The 19,933-nt window shown below is 45.0% G+C and overlaps 1 protein-coding gene across 2 annotated transcripts in view; it reads left to right on the top strand.

Annotated features, from left to right (window-relative positions):
- The window catches only part of LOC120044423 (glutamate receptor 1-like), an 81,300-nt gene that overhangs the window by 29,643 nt on the left and 31,724 nt on the right, over positions 1-19,933 (top strand). For both annotated transcript variants that reach the window (XM_038989072.1, XM_038989073.1), the window contains one exon: positions 14,639-14,826. In XM_038989072.1, the coding sequence (XP_038845000.1) occupies positions 14,639-14,826 (188 nt within the window). The remainder of the gene's footprint in view (positions 1-14,638; positions 14,827-19,933) is intronic.

Raw genomic sequence — 19,933 nt, 5'->3', positions numbered from 1 at the left:
AGTATGATTGCTAGGGCTGGAACGATAGCAGTTTCACAATATTTGTTTTCCATGGCTAAACTTCAAACATGAAGCAGACCTAACCTCTTTGGTCCTTTAAAAACCTTCTGAATGTAAAATATTGTGTGTCATAGATTGGAAAATAAATACATGTGACTCTGGATGACAACAATGTCCTGATGTTTGTTTCCAACATTAGGGCTGCATTTCTAAAGAAGTTAAATTCCTTGCCTAGATACTAACGAGTATCACGATACTGGTATCGTCCTGGCCCTAATGATTGCTCTCACAGACTACAAGAGGACTGTAAAAGGTTTAACTTGTTTTTTACATTTTGTGTTGTGTGGTATCTTTTGCTTTCCGTGACTCTTTAGAATTGTAATCCAGTTTTCGGCTCCTCTTGTGACTGACTCCATCCCACAGTGCAGTCCCGGAGGAGGGGGGGGGGGGGGGGGGGGGGGGGAGTGGTGGTAGAGGTGGATGAAGTTTGATTAGATATGAACCCTTATTTTCCTGCCTTGCTAGTTTGCAATAGTAAAAAAGAAGACAACGCTATTGTCAAAGCCTCAGCCTCTTAACCTAGACAGGGTCTATATTATAAAGACCAAAATCCGCTTAAATAAACACTGTATATGGGGGTTAAAAAATCTACACTACACAAATAGAGACAGTGCAGAAATTGAATTTGGGTTTGTGCGACATTTGAGAGGAGCTGTGATGGGCAGGTCAGTGAAAGCAGCAGAGAAAGGGGCCGATAGGAGCCCAGGCGGCTTTCTTTGCCAATCCCAACACTGATCTCTTCCGTTTCACTGCTGCAGTGGTGTGACGCGTTGCTAGCGCTCGACAGATAGAGGGAGCACAGCGTTTGTCTCCCTAGTTTATCTGCAGGTTAGTGCTGCTCAGTGGACGATAAAGCTGGTTTTGCTCTCCAGTGTGAGACAATTTCACAGCTGCTGAGACAAGCTCTATGTGCCTGTACAGCGAGGACAGGAAGTGTATCGCAAGGCGAGCAGAGGCAGTTTAAAAATTTGATTCGACATAGTGTTTTAATTAACATTAAATGCATTTCAACCTCACTGTTACTTCTGACAACCTACTTTTGTCATCTGTTGCGTAATCCATGTCGCAACTAAAATGAGAAAAACATCACTTTCTGTTTCTATATATGACAGAAAATAACAGACTTAGTTAACCATTCAATCTCTCTCAGAGCATGAAATATTTTGTTTTTACTGCTAATGAATGCAAAGGCAAAATTATTATACATAGCACACATCACTAGGAGATTTTCCTTGTCAGGTCACATGGTCAGGAAAACTCTTAGCCTTGTGCATCACAAATGCATAATGTAATTGCTCTATCTGCATACAAATTAAAAGCTGTGACTAATTTTATGAGTGCATTAATACATAGACTGCATGGCTCCAGTGATAGCTTGATATAGAAAAGGCAGCATCTTGCTGTGGTTCCAAATGTATGATCTCCATTTGGGTGTACTTGGGTATTTTTGGTAAATGATATGCATTGTTAATGTTTATGCAAATCATATGCGGTGTAGAAAGAGATCTATATTTACAATTTCCTCTCTACCCAGACCTAAATGTCATCTTATGCTCTTCCTTCTGAACAAAGCTGTTGTTTTAGAGAGAATTCTGAGGACTTTGGTACTGAGGTCGCCCACTGGTTGATTCAGACAACATATACTACTATAAACAGAGGGCCAGAGAAAACAACAACAATCTCTCCCATATCGCAACTAAAGAAATCATCTCCCACTTTGTTCATGCCAAGGAGGTTTTGCGGGGCTACCTTAATCAACATCATCTGCACCCAGGGGGCAATTGTTAGGGGTTAACTGCCTTGCTCAAGGGCAGAATGGAAGATTTTTCCACCTTGCCGCCTTTGGGATTCAAACCTGAAACCTTTCGGTTACTGGCCCAATGCTCTTAACCACTAACCCATAGTTACTGTTTTACTTGACTAACAATAAGGATAATTTCAACTTCATTATTGTAAAAAAAAAAAAGCGAACTGTTCTCACCACCAACTTCACATCACCTGTGAATCTCCCAGCACCCTACTGCCATTTTCCCAACCAATCAAGACGCTTGGTTGCATTGCAGACACCCGTCTCCTTCCACTTCAGTTAGTGCATCTTTCGCAGGTATTTAAAGCACACTTCATTTTATCTGTCCTGTTATTGCGTCTGAGTCCCTCCCAGTTGGTGAAGGTCCTGCCATGCTAAAACAGGCTTTTGGGCACTAGTGGGTATTTGGGTATTTTGGGTATGGGTATGGGTATTTGGGTATTTTACTCTAGGGTTAGGTTTGGAACATACTATAGTTTGGTTGAGAAGGCTTGCCTTAAGCGGCCTTGGACAAGACAAAAGGACAAAGAAAAATGGAGTGGGGGAGTGCACAAGACTTCTGGAAGATCTGGTGATGGAGAAGATGGCGGATAAGGGAAAAAAAAAAAAAGTGGAATATGTTTTGAGGGAATACGGAATGGAGGATCGCACAGAACTTTTGGAAGAGTTAGAGAAGGAAAGTGAACGTGAAGAGAGTGAGGGCGAATTAATTGTGGGGGCGGTACAGTGATGACTGCTGAGAAGGAGCTGAGTGTAGAGGGATGCGGTGTGGTGAGGAAGGTTGGTGCCAAGTGCAAAAAGAGGCATACAGGTTCTAATTTCTCAGAGATGGAACCTGCCGAAAGTATGGATGTAGTACGTGCGGTGAGGACCGCCGAGTTCGGGCCTCGTCCCGAGGATGAAAAGGATCATTCTGGCTCAGTGGGAGTGAGATTTGTGGCGAGAATCGATCCTTGCATTTTGGCTGATCCATATGTGGTGTAAGGTTGGGTGGAGAAGAGGTGTAAGGTTGGGTGGAGAAGAGGTTGGGGACTTGAGTTGGTGAGAGTAACTCGGAGTGGAATTGTGATGATTTATTGTGTTTCTTCAGTCCAGAGGGAGAGGGTGACTTTCTTTGGGAGAAATGTGACTTTCTTTGCTCTCCGGAGCAGGGCGCCTTTGAAAGAAGTGATAACAGAGGTGGCATTAAGTGTTGAGGAGGATCAGAAATGTAATATTGCCGGTGTCTGTGATGCCCGCCATTTGGTGCGACGCAGACCCCCGGTGGAGAGCTTGGGGAAACAGAGAAGTAATTGTCTGTCCTGCTGTGTTTTGATGTAGAGTCTTTGCCTGACAAGGACAAGTTAGGAAGTGTAAGTTCTCCCTTGAGAGCTTTTGTTCTGAAATACTACAATGTTTAAGGTGTCAAGTTTATGTGCATGTTGCAGCAGTGTGTAGGAGGGAGATTGGTTGCAGAGTGAGGGATACTGAAAGGATTCCTGTGAGTAGACAGAGAGCGATGGGAAGAGTATGTGCTTCAGTACGGTGGGCTTTTTAGCATTCATAGCCATGCTTGTCAATTGTACTGCATAAATGGATCAGAAATCACAGAAAATAGAGGTTGTGGTGGCACCAGCTGAGAAGTACTTGGGATTGCGAGGATTTACTACAAAACAGTTGCAGGGGGTGTTGAGTGGTAAAAGGAAATGGGCATACCTAGTCAGTTGTACAACTGAATGCATTCAACTGAAATGTGTCTTCCGCATTTAACCCAACCCCTCGGAATCGACATCCACGTCATCGGCACCTGGGTTAACTGCCTTGCTCAGGGGCAGAATGACAGAATTCGGGAGTGTTCTGTCCTCTCAGACCGTTGGTCTGGAGGAGGATTAGATAGGGTTAAATAGTGTAATGGGGTGGTGTTTTTTTGTTGTTGAGAGGGCTAATAATTTTGTATTACCGTATGAAGAATTTAATGTAGGTAGGTCACACACCAGTACAGTAGGTGGCGGTGAAGGCACCTAAAAGTTGAATGCGATCCGCCAACCAAATCCTAAAGGTGGCGGCTTGCCTTTTTAACAATTCCTGGAATTGCCTCTATACTATAACGTATGAAAATGCTAAGTAGCCTACTTCCCTGATGAATTATAAAGTCATTTATCAGGTTGGTCATTTTCAGGTCAGAGCTGAAGGTGGTGTGTTTAAATTGCATCTGATACTTTTGTTTAAGCTGTATTGTTAATTGTTGCCTTAACAAGATTGCCTAGCAGTGGTATTTTGTAGGAGGCTGTCTGTTTTGATCAAAAATGTGATTTGAAGATAGTCACTCTGGCCGTGAGGTAAAGGTAGAATGGGGGCGTCTTTGAAGTGAGAATTTAGCTGACTTTTTTTCAACTGTCTGCATGACTTCCAATCCTCGATAAATATATCGATTTTTAAATATATTTTCCTTCTTCATTGTTTTTCCTCTAACCTACCACCATCCCCTAATTGAAGTAAACTAATGGACAACAATACTTAGGCTTCTACTTCCAGCTTATACAGTGAATTCGTTAAGTATTCAGACCCCTTCCCTTTTTTCCACATTCTGTTACGTTACAGCCTTATTCTAAAATGTACACACAATACCCCATAGCGACAAAGTGAAAACTTTTGTTCTTCTCACATTTTTGCAAAAGTATTAAAAAACATGCGGGGTGGGCGCATGCACAATGACTTCGGTCGCCAGTTGTACAGTGTTTCCTCTGACATATTGGTGCGGCTGGCTTCCGGGTTAAGCGAGCAGTGTGTCAAGAAACAGTGCGGCTTGGCAGTGTCATATTTTGGAGGACGTATGGCTCTTGACCTTACCCTCTCCCGAGTCCGTACGAGAGTTGCAGCGATGGGACAAATAAAAAACAGAAATACCTTATTCACATAAGTATTCAGACCCTTTGCTATTAGACTTGAAATTTAGCTCAGGTGCATCCTGTTTCCATTGATCATCCTTGAGATGTTTCTACAACTTGATTGGAGTCCACCTGTGGTAAATTCAATTGATTGGACATGATTTGGAAAGGCACACACCTGTCTATATAAGATCCCACACTTGACAGTGCATGTCAGAGCAAAAACCAAGCCATGAGTTTGAAGGAATTGTCCATTGAGCGCCGAGACAGGATTGTGTCGAAGCACATATCTTGGGAAGGGTAACAAAACATTTCTGCAGCTATGAAGTTCCCCAAGAACACAGTGGCCTCCATCTTTCTTAAATGGAAGAATTTTGGAATCACCAAGACTCTTCCGAGAGCTGGCCGCCCGGCCAAACTGAGCAATCGGGGGAGAAGGGCCTTGGTCAGGGAGGTGACCAAGAACCCGATGGTCATCCATCTCCAGTTTATCAATGATTTTTCTCACTTTCTCCTCGTACTCCATCCAGGTATCATGTGGAGACTCTGGGATTCCATCGACATCGATTCCTAGACAGCGTTGATGTCTTTTCTCGAGGACTCACAGTTCTCATGTTGCTGCAGTCCCTTTTCAACTCATCAAGCTCTCCTTAAGAGAAATGCAGACAGTTTTTTCAGGTCCTGGACCTCTCTGGTCAGATCAGCCATTCTTTTGTTTATTGAGTCTGCCAGTATTTGGATAAAGCTTGTGAAGCTATTTTCCTCCAGTTTTAACAGCTTCCTGTAGACATTTTTTGTTGTTGGTTTAAAATATATTTCACCTGCGTACGTGTGATGCTGTCCTCCTTGTTTGGCATGATAGCAGCGTAGGCTATCAAGATGGCGCCAGAGGGGAGGGCTGCCGTCTTATCGGCTCTTAACCAACCATGCTATTTTTTCCCCCGCGTTGTTCGTAACTTATTCTGTACATAATGTTGCAGCTACCGTCTCTTATCTCCGAAAAGAGCTTCTGGACTTCAGAACTGGGATTACTCACCTCAAATTTGATGAGGAGTTCTTCAATGAGTCGGATGCGAGGGATATACTACAGACACCCAACCAGGCCCAGATCCCCCGATCATAATTCTATCCTCCTGATTTCTGCTTACAAGCAAAAATTAAAGCATGAAGCACCAGTGACTCGGCCTATAAAAAAGTGGTCAGATGAAGCAGATGCTAAACTCCAGGACTGTTTTGCTAGCACAGACTGGAATATGTTCCGGGATTTTTCCGATGGCATTGAGTACACTACAGTCACTGGCTTTATCAATAAGTGCATCGAGGACGTCGTCCCCACAGTGACTGTACGTACATACCCCAACCAGAAGCCATGGATTACAGGCAACATCCGCACTGAGCTACAGGGTAGAGCTGCCACTTTCAAGGAGATGGACTCTAACCCAGAAGCTTATAAGAAATCCCACTATGCCCTCTGACGCACCATCAAACAGGCAAAGCATCAATACAGGACTAAGATCAAATCGTACTACACCGGCACCGACGCTTGTCGGATGTGGCAGGGCTTGCAAACTATTAGACTACAAAGGGAAGCACAGCCGAGAGCTGCCCAGTGACACGAGCCTACCAGACGAGCTAAATTACTATGCTTGCTTCAAGGCAAGTAACACTGAAACATGCATGAGAGCATCAGCTGTTCCGGATGACTGTGTGATCATGCTCTCTGCAGCCGATGTGAGTAAGAACTTTAAACAGGTCAACATTCACAAGGCCTCAGGACCAGACAGATTACCAGGACGTGTACTCCGAGCATTCACCGACCAACTGGCAAGTGTCTTCACTGACATTTTCAACCTCTCCCTGTCTGAGTGTAATACCAACATGTTTCAAGCAGACCACCATAGTCCCTGTGCCCAAGAACACAAAGTTAACCTGCCAAAATGACTACCGAGCCATAGTAATGAAGTGCTTTGAAAGGCTGGTCATGGCTCACGTCAACACCATTATCCCAGAAACTCTAGACCCACTCCAATTTGCATATCGCCCCAACAAATCCACAGATGATGCAATCTCTATTGCACTCCACACTGCCCTTTCTCACCTGTACAAAAGGAACACCTATGTGAGAATGCTATTCATTGTCTACAGCTCAGTGTTCAACACCATAGTGCCCTCAAAGCTCATCACTAAGCTAATAACCCTGGGACTAAACACCTTCCTCTGAAACTGGATCCTGGACTTCCTGACAGGCCACCCCCAGGTGGTAAGGGTAGGTAACAACATATCCACCATGCTGATCCTCAACACGGGATCCCCTCAGGGGTGAGTGCTCAGTCCCCTCCTGTATTCACTGTTCACTCGGCCAGGCATGACTCCAACACCATCATTAAGTTTGATGACAACAGTGGTAGGCCTGATCACCGACGAGACAGCCTATAGGGAGGAGGTCAGAGACCTGACCGTGTGGTGCAAGGACAACAACTTCTCCCTCAACGTGATCAAGACAAAGGAGATGATTGTGGACAACAGGAAAAAGAGGACCGAGCACGCCCCCAATTCTCCTCGATGGGGCTGTAGTGGATCAAGTTGAGAGCTTCAAGTTCCTTGGCGTCCACATCACCAACAAAGTAACATGGTCCAAGCACTCCAAGACAGTCGTGAAAAGGGCACAACAAACCTATTCGCCCTCAGGAGAAGATTTGGCATGCGTCCTCAGATCCTCAAAAAAGGTTCTACAGTTGCACCATCGAGAGCATTCTGACGGGTCCTTTGCTGTTGTTCTGGGATTGATTTGCACTTTTCGCACCACAGTACGTTCATCTCTAGGAGACAGAACACGTCTCCTTCCTGAGCGGTATGATGGCTGCGTGGTCCCATGGTGTTTATACTTGCGTATTATTGTTTGTACAGATGAACGCGGTACCTTCAGGCATTTGGAAATTGCTTCCAAGGATGAACCAGACTTGTGGAGGTCTACTATTTTTTTTCTGAGGTCTTGAATGATTTCTTTTGATTTTCCCATGATGTCAAGCAAACAGGCACTGAGTTTGAAGGTAGGCCTTGAAGTACATCCACAGGTACACCTCCAATTGAATCAAATGATGTCAATTAGCCTCTCTGAAGCTTCTAAAGCCATGACATCATTTTCTGGAATTTTCCAAGCTGTTTAAAGGCACAGTCAACTTAGTGTTTGTAAATTTCTGACCCACTGGAATTGTGATACAGTGAATTATAAGTGAAATAATCTCCGTAAACAATTGTTGGAAAAATTACTTGTATCATGCACAAAGTAGATGTCCTAACCGACTTGCCAAATCTATAGTTTGTTAACAAGATATTTGTGGAGTGGTTGAAAAACGAGTGGTAAAAAATATGTATGAAAATAACCTCAAATAAAAGGTGACATTCTGCACTGTCACCTCATATGACACATTTTATCAAGACAAATGCCAGAATATAGATCCAAATTAAACATTTTAGCTTCACTGTCCAAATACATTAAATGTGTAGGGGAGTGTACGATATGTCAGAAACAATGTCTCAGAACAGAAGTTCCTTATTTTCATGCTAATACTTCTGCTTCAAAACGGATTTACATAAACAGAAGGGCACACTAGAAAGAAAACCCAAGCCTCACTTCCTCCACCACATCATTAAACATACGGGTGAACTTAAATCGAACGGAATTTATATGGGGGGAATATTGATGAGCCGGTGTTATTGATACAGGGAAGGAAAGGCATTGATACAGGGAAGGAATGGCATTAATTCAAATCGTTCAGCTGCAGTCGCACGTCACCCATCTAAGTTCCAAGTCGTGTTCCTCAAGGAGAGAAGAGACGTGAATGGGGGAAGGAAGGGGAGAGGGGGGCCACTGAAGTAGTTCCCTCCACTTCATAGGCTCTTTTTACTACGATCACCCCCAACTGCATAATGTCTTCAGATTAACTGTCTTCAAACATACTTCCTCCTTATCTTCCTCATTGCAAAATACTCAGCCTTTCCATTTCCAGTATTGAACGGGGGGGGGGGAAGCCATTTGAAATGCTAAATTTGTCCGGTTTTAAACTTTGGGCCTTTGGGAAAGCAGATACGAAGCAGCACATTTAATTTGGCTGAGGAGAATAAATAGGCATGCACACAGCAGCATGGTGCCTCAGCTTGGCTGTCAATTTTAGGTGTGGTGACAGTGATTTCAGGTGACTGGTGTGAAAACAACCTGGGCAGCTCTGCCTCGCACGCAGTCTGCTGTTTAGCTCGGTGATATCCTCTGTTCTCTCTATGCAGTGGCACTGTGCTAAACAAACCACTCCTGATCAAAAAGCATTATGAATTTATAATACTTGTTTATTTACCAAGGTGGCTTTAAAGGCAAGAGTACACATAGTCTGTATAGTGCCTTCAGAAAGTATTTACACCCCTTGACTTACACATTTTGTTACAGCCTGAATTCCAAATGGATTAAATTGTTTGTTTCTCACCAATCTACACACACACACACAATACCCCATAAAGTGAAAACAACATGTTTTTTATTTTTTATTTTGTAAATGTATTGAAAATTAAACATGTTAGAAACACATTTGGCAGTGATTACAGCTGCAAGTCTTTCCGGGTAAGTCTGTAAGAGCTTTGCACACCGGGATTGTACAAAATTCTTCAAGCTCTGTCATGTTGATTGTTGATCATTGCGCGACAGCCAAGTCTTGCCATAGATTTTCAAGCCGATTCAAGTCAAAACTGTAACTAGGCCACTCAGGAACATTCAATGGCATCTTGGTAATCAGCTGCAGTGTACATTTGGCCTTGTGTTATGGGTTATTGTCCTGCTGAAAGGTGAATTTGGCTCCCAGTGTCTGTTGGAAAGCAGACTGAACCAGGTTTTCCTGTAAGATTTTGCCTGTACTTAGCTCTAGTTTCAAGTTTTAATGTCACATGCACATGTACAGAGAAATGCCTTTCTTGCAAGCTCTAAACCCAACAATGCAGTAACAATAACAATGTAAAACTAAAAATAACAAGTTAAAACCAAAACACAGAAGAAATAAGAATAAGAACATGATAAAGCAAGCAAGCATACTATATACAGGGTCAGTACAAGTACCATATTTACAATTTGAAGGGATACTGGATCGACATGCATACATACATACATACATTCTACCGTTCAAAAGTTTGGGGTCACTTAGAAATGTCCTTGTTTTTGAAAGAAAAGCAAAAAAAAAATTGCCCATTAAAATACATCAAATGAATCAGAAATACATTGTCTTCACTGTTAATGTTGTACATGACTATTGTAGCTGGAAACGTCTGACTTTTAATGGAATATCTACATAGCCATACAGAGGCCCATTATCAGCAACCACCACTCCTGTGTTCCAATGGCACGCTGTGTTAGCTAACCCAAATTTATTATTTTAAAAGGCTGATTGATCATTATAAAACACTTTTGTAATTATGTTAGCACAGCTGAAAACAGTTGTACTGATTAAAGAAGCAATTAATCTGGCCTACTTTAGACTGTACGCCTATGTAGATATTCCAATATATATATATTTTTAAAGCAGTTTCCAGCTACAATAGTCATTTACAACATGAACAATTTCTACACTGTATATTTGATGAACTTGATGTTATTTTATTGTGCTTTTCTTTAAAAAACAAGGACATTTCTAAGTGACCCCAAACTTTCGAACGGTGGTAGTATACAGTTGAAGTCGGAAGTTTACATACACTTAGGTTGGAGACATTAAAACTCGTTTTTCATCAACTCCACAAATTTCTTGTGAACAAACTATAGTTTTGGCAAGTCGGTTAGGACGTCTACTTTGTGCATGATACAAGTAATTTTTCCAACAATTGTTTACAGAGATTATTTCACTTATAATTCACTGTATCACAATTCCAGTGGGTCAAAAGTTTACATACACTAAGTTGACTGTGCCTTTAAACAGCTTGGAAAATTCCAGAAAATTATGTCATGGCTTTAGAAGCTTCTGATAGGCTAATTGACATCATTTGAGTCAATTGGAGGTGTACCTGTGGATGTATTTCAAGGCCTACTTTCAAATTCAGTGCCTGTTTGCTTGACATCAGGTACCATCAGGTACCACGTTCATCTGTACAAACAATAGTACGCAAGTATAAACACCATGGAACCACGCAGCCGTCATACCGCTCAGGAAGGAGACGCGTTCTGTCTCCTAGACATGAACATACTGTTGTGCAAATCAATCCCAGAACAACAGCAAAGGACCTTGGGAAGATGCTGGAGGAAACAGGTGCAAAAGTATCTATATCCACAGTAAAACAAGTCCTATATTGACATAACCTGAAAGGCCGCTCAGCAAGGAAGAAGCCACTGCTCCAAAACCGCCATTAAAAAAGCCAGACTACCGTTTGCAACTGCACATGGGACAAAGATTGTACATTTCGAGAAATACCCTCTGGTCTGATGAAACAAAAATATAACTGTTTGGCCATAATGACCATCATTATGTTTGGAGGAAAAAGGGGGAGGCTTGCAAGCCGAAGAACACCATCCCAACCGTGACGCACGGGGGTGGCAGCATCATGTTGTGGGGGTGCTTGGCTGCAGGAGGAACTGGTGCACTTCACAAAATAGATGGCATCATGAGGTAGGACAATTACGTGGATATATTGAAGCAACATCTCAAGACATCAGTCAGGAAGTTAAAGCTTTGTCGCAAATTGGTCTTCCAAATGGACAATGACCCCAAGCATACTTCCAACGTTGTGGCAAAATGGCTTAAGGACAACAAGTCAAGGTATTGGAGTGGTCATCACAAAACCCTGACCTCAATCCCATAGAAAATTTGTGGGCAGAACTGAAAAATCGTGTGCGAGCAAGGAGGCCTACAAACCTGACTCAGTTACACCAGCTCTGTCAGGAGGAATGGGCCAAAATTCACCCAACTCATTGTGAGAAGCTTGTGGAAGGCTTCCCGTAACGTTTGACCCAAGTTAAACAATTTAAAGGCAATGCTACTGAATACTAATTGAGTGTATGTAAACTTCTGACCCACTGGGAATGTGATGAAAGAAATAAAAGCTGAAATAAATAATTCTCTACTATTATTCTGACATTTCACATTCTTAACATAAAGTGGTGATCCTAACTGACCTAAGACATTACATTTTTACTAGGATTAAATGTCAGGAATTGTGAAAAACTGAGTTTAAATGTATTTGGCTAAGGTGTCTAGGCATCAAGATATATGATAAACAGTAGCAGCAGCGTATATGATGATTGTATGGGAGTGTGTAGAGTCACTATACATGCATGTGCATGTTATGTGTGTGAGAGCAAATGATGGAGTGAGTGTTTGTATGTGTGTTGCAGTATCAATGTGATTAGTGTGTAGGGCCCTGTGAATAGACAGTGAAAAAAATAAGAATAAAATACAAAATGTCAACTCAGCTGTTAGCTAGTCATATGGTATGGGTATGGGGATGGTATGGTATGGGGATCATAACCTGTTCAGGAGCCTGTTGATGTCAGACTTGATGCACTGGTACTGCTTGCCGTGCGTAAGCAGAGAGAACAGTCTATGGCTTGGGTGGTTGAAGTTGTTAACCATTTTCCTGGCATTCCTTTCACACTGCCTGATATAGAGGTTCTGGTTGGCAGGAAGCTCGGCGCCAGTGACGTAATGGGCTGTCCGCACCACCTTCTGTAGCGCCATGCAATTGAGGGCGGTGCTATTTTCAAACCAAGCAGTGATGCAGCCAGCTAAGATGCTCTCAATGGTGCAACTGTATATATTTTTTAGGATTTGACGGCCATGCCAAACCTTTTCAACGCGCCTTCTAAACGACTGCGCGTATGTGTGTGGACCATTTTAAGTTCTTAGTGATTTCGACATAAGGAACTTGAAGCTCTTGACACGCTTCCCTGCAGCACCAACAATGTGGATAAGGGCGTGCTCATGCCCAAATTTCCTGTAGTTCTTCCAGCCCCACACTGCCAGGTCACTGACCACCTCCCTGTAGGCTCTCATTGTCGCCAGTGATTAGGCCTACCAAGTCGTGTCGTCAGCAAACTTGTGATGGTGTACAGGATGGGACTGAGCATACACCCCTGTGGGGTCCCCGTGTTGAGGGTCAGCTTAGCGAGGCGATGTTGCCTACCCTCTCCACCTGGGGTCGGCCCGTCAGGAAGTCCAGGATCCAGTTTGCAGAGGGAGGTGTTCAGTCTCACTCCATCAGCGTCCTAAGCTTGGTGACGAGCTTGGAGGGGACAATGGTGTTGATCGGTGAGCTGTAAACAATGAACAGCATTTTTCACATAGGTATTCCTCTTATCTAGGTTGGGTGAGGACAGTGTGGGGTGCAATTGAGATTGCGTTGTCTATGGCTCCGTTGGGACGGTATGCAAATTGGAGTGGATCTAGTTGATGTGTCTCATAACCAGCCTCGCCAAAGCACTTCATGATTACAGATATGAGTGCTAAAGCCGGTACTCATTGTGGCAGGAAGCCTTTAAGTTCTTGGGAACAGGAATGATGGTGGTCATCTTAAAACATGTGGGGATTACAGACTGGGACAAGGAGAGGTTGAAAATGACCTTGAGTATACCGGTTAGCTGTTCTGCGAATGCACCCTGAAATACCATCGGGCCCCGCGGCCTTGTGGGTATTGACCTGATTAAAGACTTTACTCAAGTTGGCCCCGGAGAGCGAGATCACCCAATCTTCTGGGTTGGTGGCGGCCCTCACTTTTTGTCCCCAAAAAAACTCCCTTGTCATTGCCGATGACAAGCATACCCATAACATGATGCATCCACCACCATGCTTGAAAATATGGAGAGCGGTCCTCAGTGATGTGTTGTATTTGCCCAAAACATAATGAGTTGTATTCAGGACAAAGTACATTTATTTGACACATTTTTTGCAGTTTTACTTTAGTGCCTTATTGCAAATAGGATGCATGTTTTGGAATATTTGGGTTCTGTGCAGGCTTCCTTCTTTTCACTCTGTCATTTAGGTTAGTATTGTGGAGCAACTACAATGTTGTTCCATTCTCAGTTTTCTCCTATCACAGCTATTAAACTCTGTAATTGTTTTAAAGTCACCATTGAAATCCCTAAGCAGTTTCCTTCCTCTGCGGCAACTGAGTTAGGAAGGACGCCTGCATCTTTGTAGTGACTGGGTATATTGAGACACCATCCAAAGTGTAATTAATATGCTCAAAGGTATATTCATTGTCCTTTTTTTTTACCCATCTACCAATAGGTGCCCTTCTTTGAGAGGCATTGGAAAACCTCCCTGGTCTTTGTGGTTGAATCTGTGTTTGAAATTCACTGCTCGACTGAAGGACATTACAGATGATTGTATGTGTGAGGTACAGAGATGAGGTAGTCATTCAAAAATCATGTTCAATACTATTATTGTCCACAGAGTGAGCCTATGCAAATAATTATATGACTTGTTAAGCACATTTTTACTCCTGAACTTATTTAGGCTTGCCATAACAAATGGGTTGAATACTTATTGACTCTGCTTTTCATTTTTAATACATTTTTGAAAAATATATTTCCTCTTTGACATTATGGGGTATTGTGTGTAGGCCAGTTACACAAAATCTTAATGTAATACTTTTTAAATTCAGGCTGTAAGTCAAAGGGTGTGAATACTTTATGAAGGCACTCTACTATAGAAGCTGATTAGAGAAAATCAACTCTGTCAATTCAATAGGTTTTGTAGGTCACAACGTTGTTGTGACTTGCTACATACAGTAGGTGAAGTCAAGTAAGCAGGTGTAAATGCAATTTAAGTGGCTACAAAGGATGAAAAGAAATTACATATATAGACCTAAGTTTGGTTTACTTACTCAAATATGCCCAGACTAATTAGTATTTACCTTTGGTGTTTGCCTTGTCATTTAGGCCTGACAGTACTCCAGAAGATTCTGGACACAGCAGCAGAGAAGGCATGGCAGGTGACATCAGTGAACCTGGACAGTGGTATGGATCAGACGGCCTTCTTGAAGGTGGTTCAGGACCTAGAGAAGAAGAAGGAGTACAACATCATCCTGGACTGTGAGCTGGAGAGACTCAACATGATCCTCAACCTGGTAAATAACATTGGATTGACAGACTGTCCAGTAATGAAAAGGGAGATAGATGTAAACTAGACACATTACTTCAATGACGGGATGGGTTCACTCCAACAAGAGGACCACTCAGCTAGAGTGACAAAATAACCCTTTCTCCTCTTACTTAAGTGTCACGTCTACTCCTGCTCCTCCCCTCTGGCATGCGACGGCGCCGGAATACTAACCTGGGAATCATCATTGCGCACACCTGGCACTCATCATTATGCGCACCTGGCACTCATCATTATGACTCACACCTGGACCTCATTACCTCCCCTTTATAGGTCCCTTTTGTTCATTCCTCAGTTGGTATTGCACCTGTGTTCATGTTACCTTGCTTCTGTCACACTGTCTTGTTTCACGTTTAAAAAAAAAAATCCATTCAGCAAACTGCTCAGGTCAGCGACGCCCATTTATCCCTCCCAGAGAAATATGACGGTACCCAATCCAAATGCCGTGGCTTCTTACTTCAGTGCACACTTTATTTTACACACCAGATGGAAACCCCTACCCCCGAGAGGTGTAAGGTTGCCATGGTTATTTCTCTGCTGACAGGTCGGGCATTGGAATGGGCTACGGCGGTCAAGGAGAGGAGCTAAATTCATGAGGGGTTCATGGCTCTGTTTAAATGGATCTTTGATCATCTCCCGGAGGCTAGAGAGGGAGGTGAGCATCTACTTCAATCACGGCAGGGCGATCAGGCGGCTGCTGAGTACGCGCTCACCTTCCAGCGCTTCGCACGCTATTTAGAAGAGGTCTGCGCGACGAGGTCCAGACGGAATTGGCCTGCCGAGACGACAACCTTACCCTGGACGCGCTCATAACCTTTTCCGGGAGTGTCGGGACTCATCGCTTCTCTCCCTCCTTGAGCGAACACTCGGAATCAGAGCCTGAACCCATGGAGGAAGGGGTCACACACCTCCCCGCGGCGGAGCGCTGCAGATGGATACAACTGGGGCTCTGTATGTACTGTGGTCAAGGAGGGCACAGACTCCAGCGGTGTCCGGCACGTCCGAATCCTGGATCTACTAGAACAGCGGGACGGTCACGTGATCTGCCATTCCCTGGGCCAGGAGTGAATATTCCATCTTCATCACTTCCTGCTAGGCTCTTTTTGGTGTTCATCTCGTTGGTTGACTTTTTAAATTCAAGCATTTCGCTACACTCGCATTAACATCTGCTAACCATGTGTATGTGACAAATAAAATTTGATTTGATTTGATAAATGTATTTTATTTCACCTTTATTTAACCAGGTAGGCTAGTTGAGAACAAGTTCTCATTTACAACTGCAACCTGGCAAAGATAAAGCAAAATAGTGTGACACAGACAACACAGAGTTACACATGGAGTAAACAATAAACAAGCCAATAACACAATAAACTGTCCCTCATGTCCTGTGTCAATAGTTTTAGTGGATTCCGGTGCCGCAGGCAATTTTATGGATCAGACCCTTGCCGCCTCTCTCAATATTACTTCATACCCGCTCTCCTCTCCTTTTCCGGTGCAAGGCCCAGATTGTCGGCCATTAGGATCCGGAACCATTACACACATCACTCAACTGCTTACCCTCACTGTGGAGTCCAATCATCAGGAGAATATCCCCTTCATCACCAGTTCACAAGATCATCCTCGGCCTCCCTTGGCTTCAACGCCGTAACCCCACCATTTCATGGTCGAGGATGAAAATCACAGACTGGACACCTGAATGTCAGAGGACCTGTTTCCCTGTTCCCTGTGGTTCCATGTTGGTTGAGAGCCCTTTGGTTGCCTTTCAGCCCAACATCCCGGAGGTATACCAGGATCTGAGGGAGGTATTCTCCAAGACCCGGGCCACCTGTCTCCCTCATCGCCCCTGGGACTGTGCCATCAACCTGCTTGCTGATGCAACACCTCCGTGCAGATGCATCTACCCTCTGTCTGTGGCTGAGAACCAGGCAATGGAGGATTACATTCAGGAGGCGCTCCAACAGTGGTTCATCCGCACGTCTACTTCTCCTGCGTCAGCTGGGTTCTTCTTCGTGGCCAAGAAGGGTGTAGGATTACACCCTTGCACTTGTTACAGAGGACTCGATGAAGTATTGGTGCCGTCTGCCATCGAGCAGCTCCGCGGGGCCCGCTTCTTCACCAAATTGGACCTGCGGAGTGCCTACAATCTCATCCGCATCCGGTAGGAGGATGACTGGAAGACTGCATTCAGCACAATGTCTGTTCACTACGAGTACTTGGTGATGCCCTTTGGCTTAGCCAATGCTCCGTCAGTGTTCCAGGCATTCGTCAATGAGGTGTTCAGGGACATGCTCAGATGCCAGGTGATCGTATACATTGACGTATACCTTCATCTTCTCGGTTAATCTGGAGGATCACATCACACATGTTCGAGCAGTCCTGGAACGCCTCCTAGCCCATCAACTGTTCGTCAAAGCTGAGAAGTGTGAGTTCCATCAGAGGGAGGTCTCTTTCTTGGGTTACCAAATCAGCCAGCAGGGAGTGAAGATGGATGACAAGAAAGTAGATGCAGTCAGGTCATGGCCAGTCCCAACCACACTTAAAGGGTTACAACGGTTTTAGGGATTTGCCAACTTCTACCGTCGATCATCAGGAATTTCAGCTCTCTCCTTAAGGGAGGCCCCCGTAGGTTGGTGTGGGGTCCAGCAGCCGATGAGGCCTTTTGTCTTCTCAAGGAACGTTTCACCTCCACCCCAGTGCTGAAACATCCAGCTCCCATTATATCCTTTGTGGTGGAGGTGGACGCTTCCGAGGTAGGCGCGGGGCAGTTTTGTCTCAATGACAGTTTTGTCTCAATGACAGAACCATTCATCATTTTCACCGACCATCGGAACCTGGAGTACATACGGACAGTGAGGAGGCTGAATCCACACCAAGCCAGGTGGGCCCTTTTCTTCACCAGGTTTATCTTCACACTAATCTGTCGCCCAGGCTCAAAGAACACCAAGGCCGATTCCTTGTCCCACCTCTACGATTCAGGAGAGGGCCTTGTCCTGAATGAGCCTATAATCCTATCCTCCCGAGTAGTAGCTCCTGTGGTCTTGGACATAGTAGCTCCTGTGGTCTGGGACGTATATGTGGAGAGCCGCCAGGCTCTGGAGAGGGAGCCCGCACCCCTGAACTGTCCTCCCGGGAACACCTACATTCCTACAAGGATAAGGGATCGGCTGCTGACCTGGGCACACCCCGCTGTCGTCGCTGGACATCCAGGTATTTCTCGCACCATCCACTCCATCACTGAGAAGTACTGGTGGCCCACCTTGGCACAGGATGTCACTTGTTATTTCAACTCCTGTTCCGTATGTGCCCAAATCAAGTCTCCCTGGAATGCTCCAGCAGGGAAGTTCCTACTGCTTCCCGTGCCTCAGCAACCCTGGTCTCATCTATCCATTGACTTTGTAACCAATTTCCCCTCTGACGGTTTCACCACCATTCTAGTGGCGGTGGATAGATTTTTGAAGTCAGGTCTCCCCACTGCTCTCCAGGTTGCTGAGGCACTCTTCCAGCAGGTCTTCTGGCATTATGGTCTTCCGGAGGACATCGTCTCCGACCGTGGCCCCCAATTCCCATCATGAGTATGGAGGGCCTTCATGGAGAAGCTCGGGGTCACGGTCAGCCTCACTTCTGGGTATTGGCCTCAGGCAGGTGGAGAGGATGAACCAGGAGCTGGGGAGGTTCCTAAGGAGTCACTGTCTGGACCGGCATTGGGTTCAATTCCTTCCATGGGCAGAGTATGCCTAGAATTCACTGCAACACTCCTCCACTGGGTTGACTCCTTTCCGGTATGTTCTGGGTTTTCAGCCGACCCTGGCTCCATGGACTCCGGGCCAGACCGAGGCTCCTGCGGTTGATTGGTTCCGGCATGCAGAAGTGTGGAGCGACGCTCACCTGAGACTCCAGCGCACCGTCCATCGTAAAAAAGAACAGGCAGACCGCCACCGCAGTGAGACCCCTGTGTTCCACCCTGGGGATCGCGTCTGGCTCTCTGCCAGGAACCTCCACCTGCCCTGCAAGAAACTGAGCCTCTGGTTTGTGGGGCCTTTCAAGGCCTTTCAAGGAGGGTCAACGAGATGACGTATAGGTTATAGCTGCCCAGTCACTACCGTATCTCACCCTCGTTTCATGTCTCCCTTCTCAGGCCGGTGGTCCCTGGTCCCCTAGTGGCTGCTGTCCCCCACGACACCCCACCACCCCCCCTGGACATCGAGGGCAGTCCGGCGTATGCTTTCAGATCTCTGCTGGACTCCCGGTGTCGTGGGGGTCGGCTCCAGTATCTGGTGGACTGGGAGGGGTATGACCCTGAGGAGCGGTGTTGGGTTTCGGTGGAGGACATTCTGAATCCCAACATCATCCGTGATTTCCACCTTCACCGCCCGAATTGACCCGCTCCTCGTCCCCGGGGTCATCCTCCTGGTCGGTACTGTCATGTCTGCTCCTCCCCTCCGGCGTGCGTTACCGGAATACTAACCACTGGTCCTGGGAATCATTACGCGCACCTGGCACTCATCGTTATGACTCACGCCTGGACCTCATTACCTCTCCTTTATAGGTCCATTCCTTTTGTTCATTCCTCAGTTGGTATTGCACCTGTGTTCATGTTACCTCGCTTCTGTTACTGTTCTTGTTTCATTAAACGTTTTACCTGCTCCTGCTTCTCGACTCACGGCGTCATCGTTACATTAAGTTTTCCAACTCAAGGTATTGACAACGGTTCAGGTAGCCCTTTACACTTGTACCTTTATACTGGTTGAAAATGGCAGATTTGGACACTGAGTGCCTAAATTGGAACGCAGTAACATGTTATACGTGACGTTAGAGCTCAGGAAATGTATTTCACAACTCTGTATATGGGTTTTGCTTTACAACTGTTCAGAACTTGAACACCGTGCGCGCAACAAGAAGTTGCTCCCATACCTCCCGGTAATTGGGCAACTTTTGCCATTTTTTTGTTGTCTGAGTAAGGGAAATGCTGTAAATTACGAGGACTCTGTGTATTTTGAAAGATGAGACGTTAAGGATTATAAATTCCGCTTTAATGTCACAAACAAGCCAAACATCAGTGAGTCAAAGTGCACTTC

Source organism: Salvelinus namaycush, chromosome 3 (assembly GCF_016432855.1).
Source record: "Salvelinus namaycush isolate Seneca chromosome 3, SaNama_1.0, whole genome shotgun sequence".
NCBI classification, from domain to species: domain Eukaryota; kingdom Metazoa; phylum Chordata; class Actinopteri; order Salmoniformes; family Salmonidae; genus Salvelinus; species Salvelinus namaycush.
The sequence above is the reverse complement of the archived record's forward strand: the minus strand, read 5'-3'. Positions and strand labels throughout refer to the sequence as shown.